This window comes from Sporobolomyces koalae (assembly GCF_050403365.1).
Source record: "Sporobolomyces koalae JCM15063 DNA, S_koalae_JCM15063T_v1_ctg1, whole genome shotgun sequence".
Taxonomy (NCBI): Eukaryota; Fungi; Basidiomycota; class Microbotryomycetes; order Sporidiobolales; family Sporidiobolaceae; genus Sporobolomyces; species Sporobolomyces koalae.
Window position 1 is genome coordinate 81,135 of NW_027481770.1, and position 16,916 is coordinate 98,050.

General features: G+C 53.9%; 9 protein-coding genes across 9 annotated transcripts; 4 read left to right on the forward strand and 5 right to left on the reverse strand.

The window, feature by feature from the left end:
* Window positions 1–1,634: 1,634 nt before the first annotated feature.
* JCM15063_003188 (uncharacterized protein) lies at window positions 1,635–3,572 on the forward strand (the record flags this gene model as incomplete). The annotated part of the gene is made up of 5 exons (XM_076675109.1): window positions 1,635–2,522; window positions 2,635–2,768; window positions 2,842–2,939; window positions 3,005–3,015; window positions 3,117–3,572. The coding sequence occupies 5 exons, from the start codon at window positions 1,635–1,637 to the stop codon at window positions 3,570–3,572; spliced, it is 1,587 nt and encodes a 528-aa protein (XP_076537193.1).
* Window positions 3,573–3,864: 292 nt separating this feature from the next.
* Window positions 3,865–6,450, reverse strand: HOS3 (histone deacetylase; the record flags this gene model as incomplete). The annotated part of the gene is made up of 6 exons (XM_076675110.1): window positions 3,865–4,847; window positions 4,922–5,146; window positions 5,228–5,417; window positions 5,476–5,525; window positions 5,597–5,663; window positions 5,734–6,450. The coding sequence occupies 6 exons, from the start codon at window positions 6,448–6,450 to the stop codon at window positions 3,865–3,867; spliced, it is 2,232 nt and encodes a 743-aa protein (XP_076537194.1).
* A 107-nt stretch (window positions 6,451–6,557) lies between these two features.
* Window positions 6,558–7,640, forward strand: JCM15063_003190 (uncharacterized protein; the record flags this gene model as incomplete). Its single annotated transcript, XM_076675111.1, has 1 exon — window positions 6,558–7,640. One exon carries the CDS (start codon window positions 6,558–6,560, stop codon window positions 7,638–7,640), a length of 1,083 nt encoding a protein of 360 aa, XP_076537195.1.
* Window positions 7,641–7,713: 73 nt separating this feature from the next.
* Window positions 7,714–8,475, reverse strand: RSM18 (mitochondrial 37S ribosomal protein bS18m RSM18; the record flags this gene model as incomplete). The annotated part of the gene is made up of 3 exons (XM_076675112.1): window positions 7,714–7,776; window positions 7,855–8,174; window positions 8,262–8,475. The coding sequence occupies 3 exons, from the start codon at window positions 8,473–8,475 to the stop codon at window positions 7,714–7,716; spliced, it is 597 nt and encodes a 198-aa protein (XP_076537196.1).
* Window positions 8,476–8,698: 223 nt separating this feature from the next.
* JCM15063_003192 (M48 family metallopeptidase) lies at window positions 8,699–10,143 on the reverse strand (the record flags this gene model as incomplete). The annotated part of the gene is made up of 6 exons (XM_076675113.1): window positions 8,699–8,779; window positions 8,877–9,052; window positions 9,149–9,263; window positions 9,329–9,381; window positions 9,452–9,543; window positions 9,623–10,143. 6 exons carry the CDS (start codon window positions 10,141–10,143, stop codon window positions 8,699–8,701), a joined length of 1,038 nt encoding a protein of 345 aa, XP_076537197.1.
* A 293-nt stretch (window positions 10,144–10,436) lies between these two features.
* On the reverse strand, window positions 10,437–12,536 carry POL31 (DNA-directed DNA polymerase delta subunit POL31; the record flags this gene model as incomplete). Its single annotated transcript, XM_076675114.1, has 8 exons — window positions 10,437–10,699; window positions 10,810–10,937; window positions 11,004–11,239; window positions 11,310–11,402; window positions 11,483–11,718; window positions 11,789–11,921; window positions 11,991–12,121; window positions 12,341–12,536. The coding sequence occupies 8 exons, from the start codon at window positions 12,534–12,536 to the stop codon at window positions 10,437–10,439; spliced, it is 1,416 nt and encodes a 471-aa protein (XP_076537198.1).
* Window positions 12,537–12,867: 331 nt separating this feature from the next.
* Window positions 12,868–14,007, reverse strand: JCM15063_003194 (spliceosome-associated CWC15 family protein; the record flags this gene model as incomplete). Its single annotated transcript, XM_076675115.1, has 5 exons — window positions 12,868–12,906; window positions 12,979–13,165; window positions 13,232–13,290; window positions 13,377–13,823; window positions 13,891–14,007. 5 exons carry the CDS (start codon window positions 14,005–14,007, stop codon window positions 12,868–12,870), a joined length of 849 nt encoding a protein of 282 aa, XP_076537199.1.
* Window positions 14,008–14,357: 350 nt separating this feature from the next.
* JCM15063_003195 (uncharacterized protein) lies at window positions 14,358–15,553 on the forward strand (the record flags this gene model as incomplete). Its single annotated transcript, XM_076675116.1, has 2 exons — window positions 14,358–14,569; window positions 14,671–15,553. 2 exons carry the CDS (start codon window positions 14,358–14,360, stop codon window positions 15,551–15,553), a joined length of 1,095 nt encoding a protein of 364 aa, XP_076537200.1.
* A 439-nt stretch (window positions 15,554–15,992) lies between these two features.
* Window positions 15,993–16,832, forward strand: JCM15063_003196 (uncharacterized protein; the record flags this gene model as incomplete). Its single annotated transcript, XM_076675117.1, has 5 exons — window positions 15,993–16,090; window positions 16,195–16,231; window positions 16,319–16,330; window positions 16,415–16,609; window positions 16,716–16,832. The coding sequence occupies 5 exons, from the start codon at window positions 15,993–15,995 to the stop codon at window positions 16,830–16,832; spliced, it is 459 nt and encodes a 152-aa protein (XP_076537201.1).
* Window positions 16,833–16,916: the final 84 nt, after the last annotated feature.

The following is a 16,916-nucleotide window of genomic DNA, read 5'->3' on the forward strand; positions in this document are numbered from 1 at the left end:
TCACCCAAGCGAGTGCCACAGTCTTCTCTCGCGTGTTCGATCACATACTTATGATAGACCACCGATTAAGGCGGGCAACATTGGGTAGTCTACTAGCGGTACAGGGCTACCGTACAGTACTGTACATACTATGATAGGCTAGTCTTCGAGGGCCGAGACTCTCGACGGTTGGCGTTTGGCGCCCGTACCGAAACTTAGAGGCCAAGCGCGCGGAGTCCGAGAAAAAAAAATGAATGTTCGATTTACAGTACCCGCGGTTCTCGTCCGACACGGTCATCGGCTACTTGCAACGGGATGCACGGATGATGCCTGCCCCGTTCGGCGGGTCCGCCGCCACTAACCCGCTGGGCCTAGACATTCACGGGTTGGAGGGAGACGCCAGCCGCCAGTTCAATTGCTCGTCTGACGCAACAGCGAAGTTTGCCCTGGCGTGCTCACGGTGTCTCCGTCCGTGAGAAGACAGCACGTGGGTGACAGGCTTACACGGTGTCTCCGTCCTGCTCAGAGCACCAGGAGGTGAATAAGCGACTCTCGCGCCGGCGTCACTGTACGCGCGACACCTTCTCAAAACCTGTCGATCCTAGAAAGCTTCTCCCTAATTCTCCCGTCGATCAATCCTGCAGGGATCTTATCAATCATACGCCCTTGTATCAAACGTATGTGTACATATTAGGAGGGAATTGATCAGCTGGGAGCCAAGCATGCAGCAATGAGCGCCGTCTCCGAGGTCCGCGGAAGCGCTTGGTCGCGTGTCCGACACCTAACGCTTGTATGTATGTACGTACAGCAGCAATCTGGGCGCTACAAATACGCAAAGGTTGTTGCGTGCATGATTAGAATCCCACCATTGAATTTGACGTCGATGAGAGGCCGCGATCGCGGTAAGTTTGAGAGGCAAGCGCTCAACATGGCGCGGGACGCGGCGACGCCCCGGTGAACGGGGAGCCCGGAGGAGTCCCCATCGTCAACTCGTCAGCCAGCAGCGTACATATGTAAATCTCGGGAATCCATATTTTGAGCGATGATCTGGGCGTCATTTGCACGCTTGAGCAGATCTCGAAAAGTCGGCGTGTCAAGCAGAGCACCACAGAATGTCGAGAATGATGACGGAGGACTTGCTCGAATCAGGGCCTGACGATCCATTTCCACCGCAGCACGGCCGATCGGCTTATAAAACCGAACCCACTCGTGCGCGTTTGGCCAGAACAAGGGCAGAGCCTGCCCTGACAGATGCCCGTATTTGCGGTGACTTGTACCAATGCCCGCCGATACCAACGAGTGTGTTCAGGTAAAGCAGAAGAAGGCGAACCGGAGTGTACAGATACGGCCAAATAAAAAAAAGGAACGCGCGCGGCTGCGGCCGCATGCGTGTGCAAACAGAACCCTGCGTGGAGCTCCTTTCAAAGAGTCCTTTGCCGACTTTCATCCGCCTCGCCGATCAAGATGAGCGCATTCCTTCACTGAGCGCTCTCCGCCCCTCTTTTTCGTTTTCTTGCAGCCGCTTCGCTCATTCGATAGTGCCTTCGAGCCTGTTCTCCTCTCACCAACCCTGTCTGTTCCTCGGGCTCATCGCCGCTCAGCCCGCGCATTGAGGACAACGAAGCCGTGCGCGCCTTCTCCCGTGCTCGGCCACCATGGAAGAGGAAGAGCGCCATTCGGGCGGATGGTGGCGCTCGGACGGAGATCACGCTGCAGATTCCAGAGTGCATGCAGTGTCGACGGTCGAGCAGGATCAGCGCGAACGAGGCGAATTCGGTAACAATGGCGGCGGCGACAACGCAAATCGAGGACGGCCTCCACTCCCTTCGATGCAGATCCCTCAACACGCTCGTTCGCCGCCACCTCAGCAGCTGCAACAACCATGGTTGACGCCAATCGTTCCTTCGGGGATTACCGGGCCAAGTCTCCCTACGCGCTCGCACGGTTCTCAGCCGCCACCTCAGTCTGCTGTCTCGCCTCACTCATACCGACGTCGACCTGCTCATCCCGACGGGTTCTACCCGCCTCCGCCTCTCTACGTCGACTATCCATACCCTCAGCACCAGCCCCAGCCCCAGCATCACCAACAGCATCCGCATCCGCATCCGCATCACCCCCATCATCATCACCCGCATCAGGACTCGCCCGACATCTTGCCGATTGCGCCACCCGCTGAACCATATCCGCTTTACTCGTCGACGTATGCACACTCGCAGCCGTCCCCGAGCACCCATGACAGTACTCCATCGCCTTTCGCTACACCGGGAGGGAGCACGATCCGCGCGCTGCCAAGTGTGCCTTCACTCCCGTACCCGTTCGCGCACCCGGCGTCTTCGTACGATGCAGTCGAGTCGGCACGTTGGACTGGTACGGTCGAGCCAATACCAGATGTACACCCTCGGCCGTTGGGCCAACCGAGCTATCACGGGATAGCGCCACTGGCGCCTCCAACGCTCGCTCAGCCCTTGCCTCCTTCGACGAGGAGCATCTCGCAAGCTCCGGCACTTTTGAATCCGAACCTGCCCGCGCTAATGCCTTTACGCGTCGAAGCGGCGTTACCAGATCCCGGGCCGGCCCCACATCAGGCGAGTCGCACCCTTTTCTGGGCTCTCACGTGTGCGCACTCTAATCCTCTCCGACTCGCAATTTCTGCAGGTTGGAGATACGGAAGAGATGGATGCAACTAGCCAGGGCGCTGCAGACCCGAACGGCCTGGTCAAACCGTTCATCGAGAAACTGTTCAGCATTTTGTCGCGCCCGAGCCTGTACGGAGATTGCATGATGTGGAAGTGAGCATTGACATTGTCCCGCTCTCGACCTGACTTGGCTGGACCGGGTAGCTGAACCGAGCTTTTTTGACAGCGAGGACGGCGACTCCTTCTTCGTCGCTCACACGGAAAAGCTCATTCGCGAGGTTTTGCCCGAACACTTTTGTCATTCGAATATTCACTCTTTCACTCGTGAGCCTATCCATCGTTCACGCTCGGTCTGAGACTATTGTACTGACTCGTATTTCGCACTCAAGGCCAACTTAATGTTAGTTATGCCTTCCACTATTTCGATATATTTGCGGCCTATTTTGCAACGGAAGCACAGAAGAGCGTCTACGAGCTTTTCTCCGTTTTTGCGATTCACAGGTTTACAATTTCACCCGCATGACGGTCAAGCAGTTGCGAGCAGGACTCTCGATTCCGACCGCGACGACTGCCGAGTACAGTGGATGGTCTCACCCGCATTTCCGCAAAGGCGAAACTTCGAAACTCTCGACGTTGAATCCAAGACCTTCGAGAGCGCGATTGCTCAAGAAACTCGAAAAACAGTACGGCAACGCGAGCAGCAGCGCAGGTCCTTCGTCTTCTTCGACAGGTGTGGAAGGTGGCAGCAGTCTCTCGGCTTCCGGATCCAAGGCAATGCATCCTTACCACACCTTGCCAGCCGGTTCGGTTTCGACCCATCGATACGACGTCACTTCGCAACGACCGAGTGTGAATCCTGGTCAGCACGAGCTTGCGAACGTGTACGATGCGAGGTATCCGCGACGGGATCATCGAGGAGTAGGAGGTCCTACTGGACCGATCGACGAGTATGGTTAGCTGTCGACAGGTACTCCCTCCCTTTCGAGACTACTGTCCATCTTTGAAGTCTAGCACTTCCCACACTCGCTTCACCCCGTGTATTTATTTCTCAACGCCCTTTTCTTTGTATCACTCAAAAGAACCATACTTGCACTATTCCCAAACCCCTCGCTCGATAACCACCCCAGTCGTTATTCTTATTTCGCCCCATTTTTATGGGTAGTGCTTTATTTCTGTCATACACACGAGATTCTCCATCGATCTCGGACACAATCGAAATCCACTGTATACTCGAGAGCGCAACGATTTTTCATATTCTAGGTTCTCCAGGAAAGTAAACTTTGCGATTCTCGAGTGATCCTTTGTTGCCTTGAACGAAATTATCGGGTGTAGTCGCCGTAGTAGAAGAAGAAGGAACGGAAGGAGTCGTTCCGATCCCACCTTGTTTCCATACAAACTTGATCTTGGAACTCGCAGGAATCGAATCATGCTGATCGGTTCGAGATATTCGTCCAATGTCACTACCACTCGATTCAGGTTCGATCTTTGGATCGAAGTCGAGGTTAGGCAGCGCATCCGTGTGCGAGGGTATCGGTTGTTGATTCGACGAGTCGAGATCCGAAAGAACAGGCACAGACACTCGAGGCTCCGTCGGTTCAGTCGTCAACGTCTTTTGTGGTTGTTGTTGTTGGCGAAGAAAAGTGGAATTTGGGGGAGAGACATCTGCCAATCCAGCGTAATCCATCTTGAATTTTCTCGTTCTCAATTGTCTCCCTCCTCCTCCTGCTGCTGCATCCAAATTCGTCTGTTGTTCTCCAGATCGATTAGGTTTCGGTTTGACGTGGGGTTCGTGGGTTCGAGTTTGAGGTTCGAGTCGTTCGAAAATCTCTTTCGTCCTTCTGATCCAAGGTTCTTCCAATTTTTCTTCTTCATGTTGTTGTGGGCGTGGTCTACGAGTTCCTTTCCGTTTGGTGTTGTCCATTCCTCCTCCACCCGTTCCAATTCGACACGCTTTCAAAACCTTTTCATACTCGCGTTTGACCTGCTGTGCGTCTTGTTCGTGACGGACCTCGGTTTTGGTTTCCGTCAACCCACGCAAGACTCCGATGGTACCATTCACCAAAGCGAGATCACTGTACCCTCCTTCGAGTACAAACAAGACTCGACCATTTGAAAACTTTCGACACGTTTCTTGAACGAGTTTCAAAGTGAACGTTTCGTAGAATGTTGGGGATGGGAACGAATGGTGATGTCGAGACATGGAACTGTATTCGAAAGGACTCGCATCGAAACCTAATCTCCCCCAAGAAAACGTTGTCAGAATGGCAATGGAGAATCCTTCGTTAGGAACACGAAATGAGAGGTACCAGCTGAAACGAGTATGAGGGTTTCTTCCGGTTTGGCATTCGTCAACCGAAAGAACTGTTCAACTTGATCACCCCCGAGTCCATGCCAGTACCGATCGAGAAATTCTTGGTTACTTTCTCGAATCGACGAAGAGGAAAGGTGTTGATTTTGGATAAACTGTCCATGTGGACCGAGAATGTTGAGAGACGCATTGGCGATCAACCCTGCATCGCCCGATTCACAAGCTGCGAAAAACATTCGGAACCGAGATCAGCTTTTTCTTGTTCCTGTCGACAACAGTCTCAAGTGAGGGGTTGTGAGTTTACGGTAAGAGAGTACATCGTGTATACTCGAGTACATGAGTTGGAGAGGTCTAGGAGGTTCAGGTTCTTTCGTTCCAGATCGACGGCGACGAGCGGAAGCCGAGTTTTGGGTTGATTCTTGATGTGCCACGAGGAGATCGTTTGCACGTTCGTTCAAGTTCCACACGATCTCTTGAGTCCCGTTCCCGTGATGCTTTCAGAGCGAGAAGGCATCAGGCGGTTCCAAATCGAGACTGGAACAAACAGCTTACGAGGTCGATATCGATGATCAATACTCTGTTGATACCATGTTCCAAGTGCGCTGATGTTGACGAGGCGGGTGCGAATCAGTTTTGAAAAAAGAGGCATCGAGACGACAGTAGGGAATCTCACCATGAGCCGCAGCTACGGCGACGTTGTTGACCCAGCAGAACCCTTGAGGGGTCGCTTCGCCACAATGCTAAAGGTAGGAGAACACCAATCAGGACGGAGCGAAAAGATATGGTAAGGGGGAACCGCAGAAAACGCACGTGGCCCGGGGGTCGGACGACGACAAAGCCGCGGTCGTGCTGTTGCGAAGTCATGACGAGATCGACGCCTTCGCACACAGCTCCAAGTGCACCGAGGATGGCTCGACCTGATTCTGGACACAGGTACAGATCGCCCTGAGGGAGATGAGGGGGTACTTCGGATTCTCGAGCGGTGGAAGACGAGGGCTCGAGAGGGGGAACCGATTTGACCAAGTGGGCGAGTTGGACAGGCCACGGGGCTTCGATCGGGTCGAGGTCGGTTGCAGGAGATGCGTGGATCAAGGCGAGAGCCGGGTCGTCGAGCGCGAGTTGGCGGCTCGAGACGAGAATATCAAACGGGCCGTCCCGCTCGACGAGAGGCTGCATCGGTCGAGGCGAATCGTGAAGTGAGAGGCCCGACAGGTCGAGCGGGTGCGGTTCGTCGGTAGGACGTGCGAGTTGAGCGTAGGCGGCTGCGACGGCGGCTTTGACGGCCCTGATGCGTTCAGGTCGCTCGACGATCTCGGCAGGGTCGTGGTGATTGCGTATGTAGCGGTGGTTGTCGCATTCGGGTTGGAACAGAACGAATGGCTTGGTGGTCGAGCGGTCGGGTTGATCGACGAGCGGGGAAGTTGAGCGAACTAAAGGAACCGGCGGGGCGAGTTCAGCTGAGCCCAGCGACAGGGCACTGACGAGATTCGACAGCTGATCCTGCTCTCCCACATCACTGACTGCCATCTTGGATCCGAGTCGCAGGTACGACCCGATGATGGAAGGCAAGGGTTGAAGATGAAACCTCGCCTCTCTCTCCTCTCTCCTCTCCCTTTCGATCGTCACTGGTCGACATGTCGGATTCAAATAATGTCTCTGCACCTCCTCCACTCTTGCCCGGACCACCTCCTTCCGATCCGAGTACGCTTCTGCCTCGACTGCCGCGAGTCGGACCTCCTCCTCCTCCACCTCCACTCTCCCCCCGATCCTCCTCCTCGACGGCAACCCCACGTCAGACTCGAGAACAGACCGACGAGACGTGTTGGACGTTCTCTTCTCAGACAAACGCTCGACGTGCACTCGGGCTCGAACCTCAACTGACCATGTACTGCTACCTCAACTTCCGCAACTCGCTCAACTCGCTCGTACCCGTTAAAGGTCACCCAAACGCGTTCCTCGCGCGAGACAGTCCTCGACCCGAACCCGACCCAACCGGACCCGGCGAGTTGAAAGAGGTCGTGTTGAAGAGTACGAGAACGGGGGACCAGACCGTCGAACTGCCTCGGTACTCGTGGCCGTGGTTGGACGGCAGGTACTGGTACGTCGCGAGAGGGAAACACGCCGTCGAGCAACACTGGCGAGATCAACAAGGTTCGACCAGTTGGCAAATGATTGAAACGATACAACGTCGACAACAATCCCCTCCTGAACCCTCTTCCGATCTTGCCCGAGCTCACCATGCACTCGGCATCGTCGACCTCAACCAGCAGTCAGTCGTCCATCTACTGCTCTCTCCACTGAACAGCTTTCCGGGATCTCTGACACTTTTGTTTCGATCGACCAGTTCCGAAAGCCTCACTTCACTCTCGACCTTGTACTCGACCTCGTTGCAACGCTTGCATGCGCACGTGTTGCGCATCTACACCCCCTTGTGGACTTCGTTGACCTTGTTGCCGAAAACGTACACGGACGGTACCCAACTCGAGTTGCTCTCGACCTGCTACACGCGGTTGACCAATGGCAGCGCGTTCGATTTAGTTGGCAAACTGTGGACGAGTCTCGACAAGGTCAATCGAGAGTTGAGGGAGCGCAGGGAAGCGAGTCGGAGGAACTTTGAGCAGGAGCAGCGAGACCGCAAACGAAGAGGAGGTCCACCATCAGTCGAAGCTGGGTTTGGAGGTGTCCAACCTAGGGTACCACCACGGTCTCCATCGTAGCGGAGAAGAGGTTGACACGGTCTCAAAATGTGTATACTCTGTTGCAGACCAGAAACTTGCTATGCTAGACCCCTCAGTATCGTTCTCCTCCTGTACCTGGCACACTGATTCCAAACGACGGTGCAATTCCCATACTCTGAAAAAACGAACACGCGAACCGAATTGGTCAACTACAAACATTCTCGAGAGACCAGAGAAGAAGACAGCAACTTACTCTCGCTCTTCGAATCGCTTTACCCACTCGTCTCTGACTCTTGCGTTGCAACCCAGTCTTGCCTCGAGGTTTCAATTTCCCCATGGTCGTCACAAACTCGCTCTTCCAGAACGAATTGAGACTCGACACGTCGGTCAACGGATCGACTCCGTACCTCACGAACGGATCGTGAGTCTCTCCAAACTCGGTCGGAGGACCAAGGGGGTGCGCGAGGGAAAAGTTGGGACGAGGGAGGTAAGGGATCAACAAGTGTCGAGGAGACAGGTGTTGAGGAGAAATGATTTGGTTCCGAGACAAGTGTTGCAGGATTGAAGACGAGTCTGTATATTCTCACGCCACGAGGGGGCAGGTCAGTCAGACTGAAATAGAGAGAGAGAGGGGTTTAGCGATTCATTCGAGTTTCTTACCGGGACCGACTTGATCGGGACTGTCGGCGGCCATGTCCTCGGTAATGTCGAGCAGCTGGTCGATTCCTGATGGAGACTTGTTGACGGTGGATGCTGGAGCTGGCGCGAACGCAGACGACGATCCGAGACGAGTCGAGGTGGTCGACGCGAAGCAGCGGACGCTCGCTCGAGGCGCGACCGTGTGTAGGAGTGCGCGACTGCTACTGAACAACATATTGGACCGGTGCGCAGTCGGGTGCGAGTGTGCAGTGAGCAGGACTTCGCGACGAAGAATCACGGGAGATCAAGCGATTTCTGAGACATTGTAATTCTCGTGGTCTTCCTTCGCTCCTTACTCGAGACTATCGAGTCCACTAAAGATGCAATTCGTATCTTCTAGAATGTGCGAAATAGCAAGCGAGCAAGATGGAACATCGAATTAACAGTGTACTTTCACTCTACCTCCAGCCAACGCTTTGTTGAAAACCCGCCAAATGTTCTCGTACCGTCGAACAATGCTCCGGTCTCTCCTTGAGGACCTATCGAAGAAAGGGCCAGCGCATGAGTATTCTCCTTCGCTGCAATCGAGTTGCGAAATCCTGCAGACTCGGGAACAAGTATTCGGACCAAACTTACATCCTGTGCCCATTCACGAACTTTGACGCTCCGGTTCGAGCTCGAAGGATGCGTGCTCAAGAAATCGAGACTGCCTCCTGCTCCTCCTGATGCTGCGTCCATCCGTTTCCACAGCTGTTCCGCTGCCAAAGGGTTGTAGCAAGCGTTGTTGGCGAGTCTCAATCCAATGAGATCGGCTGCAAGATACCAAACAGACTGTCAGCGATACCATCTGAATAGGAGCGTTTGGGTCGTGGACCAGAGTCGCCCTTTCGATAGTTGTCTGTACGCACCTTCAGACTCGTTCTTGCGAGAGTTGGGCAAAGTCATACCGACATTCAACAAGACTCGCGAGAGACCAAGGTCGAGTCCGAGCGAAGTCAACAGATACGACAGTGCAACGAGAACCTAGCGTCGACCGAAAGATCAGTCTCCCTCCCCAAGTTAGGTCATGCAAAGATATTCTACTGTACCTTCATAGACGAGAGTCGTTCTGCAGAATGTCTCGCGACTTGGTGGGCGATCTCTGTATGCATGAAGGCGGGCGAATCAGGGTCAAATCCATACACCTGAAGCAGTGACTCGATGTCACGTACCATGGCCGAGGATGACTGCGAGTCCATCTTGGTCCTTTGCGATCGGCAAGATGCCGCTAAAGACGAAAATCTTGCCTCCCGGAATCACAAATCTAAGCGATAGAAATTCGGGGGCGAAATCGTTAGTACGGAAACTCGAGCTGGAGCAGGGTTTAATTTGGTCTCTCTTACGCATTCTGAGTCGAGTCGTCCTGCACAACAAACACTTGCCATCCGTTCATCGCGTTCGAGCGAGAGTGTTTCGCATCAACTTGGAGATCGTTGCTCTCGACGATCCTCCTAACAATCTCGGTCACATATTTCGATTGCGGGTGTGATTCGGGCAAGATCTGGCGTTGGTACTGCTGCATGACTTCGTTGAAGCTCTGGACGGCCATCTCGCGCTCGGTTTCCTCGCTCGTGTCCATGAATCGCCACCTGCCACTCTCGGGCACTTGTTCGAGATGAGTGACATAGTATGCACCGCCTCCTCCGATCAGGACGAGCACGAGTGGTTGTTTGAGCAGCGTCGTTGCGCGGTATCGCACTTCCGAGAATCTCGACCCTTGACTCCCCGATCGATTGTTTGGAGTTGGTAACTTCTCGATAATCTGCCATGGATTGTTTGTGGGTCGCTGTGATTGTCCGAATCGCCGGTATGCTGAGCGAGTTGCAGTCGAAGAGAGCGAGCGCCGCGACGTCATCGCTACCATCGAGCGCTCGACCTTACGAGTCGCGGAGCAGTTACAGAATGGTCGAACAATCGAGACTACGCGTTGCGCTGACATTGCGTTCGTAGCTGTGAAAGGTTTAGACGGTGGAGAGTTTCTTGAGAAACCCCCACATCTCCACGGACAACTTTAAGTTGTCTCGCAAGCAGATAATCTCGGTGTACATTTTGTCATGCGCAAGGTGCCAGACGACACTTTGCAGGGTGGTATTGACAACACGGGTGACGGCCTGAACTCTTCGAAAAAAAAAACCCTCTTTTCCTGCTTTCTTCCTGTCACACCTCAAACTTGACGACTTTGACCTCGAGCGTTTCCGAGTTGACCAAGACTACTTGTCCCGTCTCGTTGAATTTCGGCACCAACACGATCCGAACTTGTTTCCCCGTCGACTGATCCTCATCTGCTGCGACTTTGCCGTTCTCGCCCTGGAAAGGTTTCTCGATGAGGCGGGTCTCGAATTTCGGTTGGTTCCCGATAAAATAGACATGAGGCAGTTGCGACAGGATGAACGGATCGCGATCGGTGAATGGATAACACCCTTTTCAGTCGAGACAAAGGGCAAGCCATATTTATCAGCAAGACAGCAAGACAGCAAGACAGCAAGACAGCAAGACGCATAGCAAAGAGACAGTCAGAGGATCGTCTTACAGAGAGTATCGGGACAAGTTGGAGCAAGGTGAGACCATTCGAGAGTCTGTTGCGCAATCGACAACCGATCTTCGCTCTCGAGGTACTTGAAAATATCGTCGATCGTCTGTCCCGAAGTCCCGAGGAACCTGCAACCCGAATAACTCTGTCAACTTTCCGTAGTGCTGGGAAGATTTGCGCCAGGGGACACATACGTCGTGCCGTTCACATCGAACCACCACGGATTCGTCCTGCCTTCGAAATTATCCCATCCTGCCGCAGAAGGCAACATGGCTGGATGCAGAGCCTGCTGCGGCATCGTCGGTGCAGTCGGATCGGTCTGCCCGGGCATCAAGTCCACCGGTAACGACTGGCATAGCTGGGACAGGAATCGATCGAGGGCTTCGGTAGGTTTCGAAGAGTACAGTGAAGAATCGTAACCATAGCGTTTCTGCGAGACTCGGAAGCAGTCAGTATTCTGTGTACAGCACCGATGTTGACTCGAGAGGGACATGCGTCACCTTTTTGGTGTCGTCAATCACGGTTAAATCTGGTCGAGCGAGCGAGTTGCCTGCAAGAACCAAACGACTAACTTTGACCGCTTCTTCTGCGTCCTGTCATCGTCGAGCATATAAGACCTCGTCTCGTGAGTCTTTTGCGGTCAAAGCGGAATCGAGAGCGTTCGAATGCTTACGTTTTCGTCTCCCAATTCTCCATTCAGCCATTCGGCCAATAATTCGGTCCGGAGGTCTCCAACGGCCTGGCTGTTGCCCATTTCCAATCCGCTTACGATCGCGATCCATTCTCCCGATGAGTCTCCAGTCTTGGGACAAGGTCGAGTAGGTTGATCAGGCAAGCCGGCATAGACGTATTCAAACACTTCAAAGTCTCCAGCACTTGTCTCGGCTCCCAAACAGGCAACAATTGTACCTGAGGCGACACCCAAGACAACCTTGGTCAATCCTGATCGTTGCGTCAGGAATCGAGTGATCGAGCGTACCGGTCACGAAAGACCCGGCATGGTCAACGATTTTTTGCCCAACCAGCCTGACCCTGCCAGACTCGTCTTCCAACATGATCTCGTCTGATCTCGAGTGATACTTTCTTCGAATCGGAGGCGCGGTGATATGATGCTGTACGATGATGTCCCCAAAATCAAGTTAGGCCTTTTCTCTTCCCGAGAAGATTAAATAGGAACTTGCGTCTTTGGCCAGATCTTCGAGAACGTTCGGTTTGAGCGGCATGTCGACATAGAGTGTGCCGAGGACCCAACACAGTTGTCCGTTCTGAACTTCGAGCAATCGTTCCACGTGTTTCGGAGCAGTCTCGACGCCTATCAAGACGACGTTCGTGAAGATGAGTCAGCCTTTCATTGGGCCAAACGGCGTGCAATGGGGTTGCAAGCGAGTGCGAGAGTAGGTCATTCAACCGTGGCTGTCATTCCTTTTCTCTGCGGTCTTTCCTTTACCCAGTATAGCCTCGAGTACTGGGAATTCATCCTGCAAAAGTCCTTGCCTGTTTGATCAAGGCAGAGAACTCGGAGAGTGCTCACCCTGGAGTTTCCCATTGCCCCATTTCTCGTTCGCGGTCTGTTTCACGCGTTGCCTGAGCATGACGAGTCTCAACCAGTACAAGTTGGCATACTGTTTCGAGAACTGTTTGTCGTTTGAGTCGGTCACGAACGAACGAGGTTCCGAGGGATCGGTTGCGCTTGTCAAATGCGGTTCGAACCGCTTGCGAGCTGGCATCGTGTTCTTCGGTTGATACTGTCGTGGTCTGGTGTCGTGAACTGTCGATCGAGCGAATGAAGCCGGCGGGAGAGAGCGCTGTGTACACCAAACGCGCGCGCGCGTCGACTCGCGCCGAATCGCATTTGCCGAACCATCTCGATTCTCGTGCGCAAGAGACACTCCTCACGCATGTTAGATGTATCAAGTTGCACAGACGAAACACGCGGGCAGAACACGGCACGTCGAAAGAGAAAGGTAGGAAACAACTCGGATACACAAAGATCGACTGCGTTCACTTGCGAGTGGAAGATCGATCGCGAAGCATGACCAGCGTGACTCGTTCGGCCGATCACGCGACAAATTTGGACAAGAACTTTTTGTGGAATTCCTGTTGGAAAGGGTCGACGCGAATCAGCGAGAGCGTCGTCTTCCTCTGAGAGGGTAGGGGTTGATCGCTTACCGTTCGGAGCAGGTCGTTGACAAACTCTTTCTTGGGCGTCTCGCTGACGCCCCTCGCCTGGTTCTTGAAGATCACGTCGTCGTCCCATCGGCGCTTGATCGCAAAGCTGCTCGAACTGTCGGAACGCGACACGGTCGACATGGTAGAAGGAGAAGCACCGAGTGCTGCTTGAAGATTCAACAGGGGGCTGTTTGCGAGAGGAGCGCGAGTCAGTCCTTCGGTTCATCAGTTAAAGGTGGGGCCTGCGACTTGCTTGCCCAGAGCGATCTCTTCCTCTCGCGAGGTCTGCTCCGATGCTGCTCGCTCACGTTCCTGCAATCGTGTCATCGAGCGCAATCAGTACAAGGTGCGTGACTAGTTTGCGAGACGCTCGAGGTGAGCGAGAAAGCGAGACGGACCTGTCGCTCTTTCTCTTCTGCTCGCTCCTTCTTGATCTTTTCCAGTTCTCGCAGAAGCTCTGCGGTTTCGTCCTCGTCGTCGTCGTCGTCACTGTCGTCGTCATCATCATCTTCGTCATCGTCGTCGTTCGTTGCCTTGCCCTTTCCTTTCACATCTGTGCCCTGTGCGTTGGCTCCTTCGCCATCGTCGTCGTTCTCGTTGTCATTGTCGTCGTCGTCTTCGTCATCCTTGTCGAGATCTGCAACTTCTTGCAAGAGCTTCCGTCGCTTGTTCTGTTCTTCGGCCTGAGCCCGTTCACGATCCTGATTCTCGAGCAGGAGCAATCCCTTGTCGACGACGAGCCCTCGTTCGCCTTTGTTCTTGCGCAGGGCCGACTCGCGTTCGGCTTGGAGGAGCTCGAGTTTCAAGTCTCGCCTCTGCACCTCGGACGCGTTGTCCTGACCAACCTGCGACCGGGACATGTCGAGATCATCAGTCTTACTGATCTGTCTAGAGGTAGGTGGCAGGATGTACCTGGCGGAACTTTAGCTTGGTGTGAGATGCCAAGTCGCGGGAACTGTACACCTTGGAATTCTGTCGTCCTTCCTTGCCTTGGGCGGGCGCCCATGTCGGTCGATGCGCTGAAGACATGTTTGGTGGTGGTTGAAGAAGTAACGAGGCGAAGCACGCGTGCGGGCGATGCGAGCCGGGGAGCAACAGATGAGACGTACAGATACTCTACTCAGGGGAGGATCACTCATAGATTCGGACTTCGGAGTTGATCGCATTTCTCCACCCTGTCTCCCCTCTCACGCTCCCCCTCGACCCGGCCTAGACACGAACTCCGAGTGCGAATCGCACTGTGTCCGGAGCAGACTTTGGCCGCGTTTCACCCCGTTCGGTTCTCTGCACACGACGACTGGCAAGATTTCGATTCGAGCACCGCATTTCAACTTTCGGACTCTACTCCCCTCGCTCACGCTCCGAGCAGGAGGGAGACTATGGCTTCAATCAAGTTCGAGGATCTGCCTCACACGAACTTGCTCGCGACCCTGCCTGTCTCGACCTTGAACGAGATCTACAGCGCATTGCTCGAGCGGACCCTCGCCGAGAATGATCCCTCGACCAAGACCGGGATCGGTACGCGAGGTCCAGTCACACGATTTCACTCGAAAGTGCCTCCTCCCCTCAGTCCGCGAGACTACCTCGAACGGTGCGATACCCTTTGTTTTTTTCCCCACCTCTTGTCCTTTTTCTCGCTTTCTCCTCCGATCCTGACTCTTTTGCCTCCTGACGATCCGGTTTCGCCTTTAGGCTGACAAAATTCACGCCGTTCCCTCGAGACGCGTTGCTCTTGTCGTCGATCTACCTGCACCGCATCTCGCACGCAGCGCTACCCACCGCGTACTCGTCCTGCGAATCCTTCACCGATGACCCCATCCGCCCTACCGATCCGACCCGCACTCCACATTCTCTGTTCAAGTCGTTCGTGCCTCCGAGTCCAGATCCAGTCGTCGCCGTATCGCCGTGTCTCGCTCCCGTCAGTCCAGACGGCGAAGCTCGACTCGCAGCGCCTCCTTTGCTCCTGTCGCCCCCTCCTCCTCCTCCACCGCAGCAATCGAATCGCTCGCTCAAGAAGCGACCGGCTCCACTGCTCAACCTGTACACGCTGCATCGACTCGTCCTGTCGACTCTGCTCGTCGCGACGAAATACTCGGTCGACGGCACACTGTCGCAACTGCGAGCCGCCAAAGTCGGTGGAGTCTCGACCACCGAGCTGACCCGGTTGGAAGCCGAAACGCTCAGGTTGCTCGGATGGGGGTTGTACGTTGGGAGTCACGAGATGGAATCGTGCCTCCGAGAGTGGATCAGCAAAGGGAAAGAGCTCAACGTGATTCATCGAGAGGTCGAACGAGGAGATCAATCGCTGAAAGTACCAATCGGGAATGAAGAGCCCGGGTCGGGTACAAGTTCGAGGGGTTCCTCAGTCCCTTCCTCGACGACGGGCTCGCCTCGACTTGGTCAGTTTTCGCCACCTCTCGCAACCACCATCGTGACAAACACGACTTCAAGGGATACAACACATGAAGGCTCTTTGGTCGTGGGTTCGAGAGACGAACCTCTTCGAACAGAGGATTCAGAAGTCCTAACGCCACCCTCGAGTCCTTCAGAAGACGGCAACTTGAAACCTGCTTGATGTGTCTCTCTCGCACAATGTTCGCCTGTATAAATCGCTCCTTCCGATATCGTTTCTCTAATCGTTGTTTCTGTTGTCGCGCACTGCCTTTTTACTTTTTTTGTCGTATAAATATTTGCCTCCCATGTTGCAGTGAACCTCGATAGTTCCCCTCTCTCTACAGTCGTCAAATTGCAAGTCTGACCTGGTGTCTCGAACGCCTGTTCAAGCAGAACCCATTCAGACGAAAGATTCATGGCCTGACCTTGACAAGAACTCTCAAAAAATCCCGAAACAGCACCACTTTCGCAAAAGGTTCCTCCTCGCAAAAGAAGTCGCTTGAATCGATCCCAAATGTTTCTTCTGCGACGGCTCAAGGAAACCAGGAGAAAAAGGAAGGTCGTGTAGCTTTGTCGGCTACGGAATACAAAACTCTTTTCTTTCCCTAAACAGATACGCCATGTCGACGACGTCTACCAAGTTCGAGACCGCCGTGAACCCCGAGTACAGACCTCAACCGTACTCTACTTCTGGCTACCCGTCTTTCCGTCAATTCTAGTACGTCTGCGTCCGCGAGATCCTGATTTCCCCACTTCCCGGCTACTTGCCGGTATCCGCTCGAGTGAGCTTGCTCACGCTCATGGGCTCGCACGGGATCACAGTCCGTACTATCTTGGTGAACATCACCACAAGATCAACGTGCGCTTCCCCTGAACATCGCACGAGTTGTTCCCTCGAAGCTGAGCCTGACCTCGTTCTTTCCCCCCGCTTTGGCTCCTACCTCAGCGTCGCCTGCACGTAAGCTGTTTTTCCCATTCTATCCTTTCAGAGAAGTGCGATCTGTGAACAATTAAATCGAAACAATTGACAAAATGGAATCAGTTGATTGGAACGACCGTCGCACTTGGAACTCTCGTCAGAGCGACTCTCGCCACTTTACCTCTCCTTCTTCCTCCTTCTCGAACCTCGATAGGAACTGTGAGTTTGGTCGAACGGTTCAGGTTTGGAACTCAAGGTTGGAACTCGATCGCAAAACTCTTGTTGGGAGGGTTCTTGCAAGGTTACGTTTGGGCTTGGGTACGTAACACCATTCTTTTTCGTTCTCCTCTCTGACCAAATCTTTCTTTTTGGTTCATGAATTTTAAGAGAAAGCTGACAAGATGATGCGGGGGTTTGATTACAGGTTGGACACTTTTTCTTTGAAAAGAACAAACCGGCGACGTTCAAACACCCGTTCTATTCGTTCTTGGGAGACTTGACATTGTGGAAACAAGTCTTCCTGCTTCAACGTCGTCCTTGATTGGAGGCAATTCGTGGGTTGTTTTCCCCCTGGAACCCCTTCTGGATACACGTTTCTTGCCGTTTTATTGCTGGTCTGTTTCCG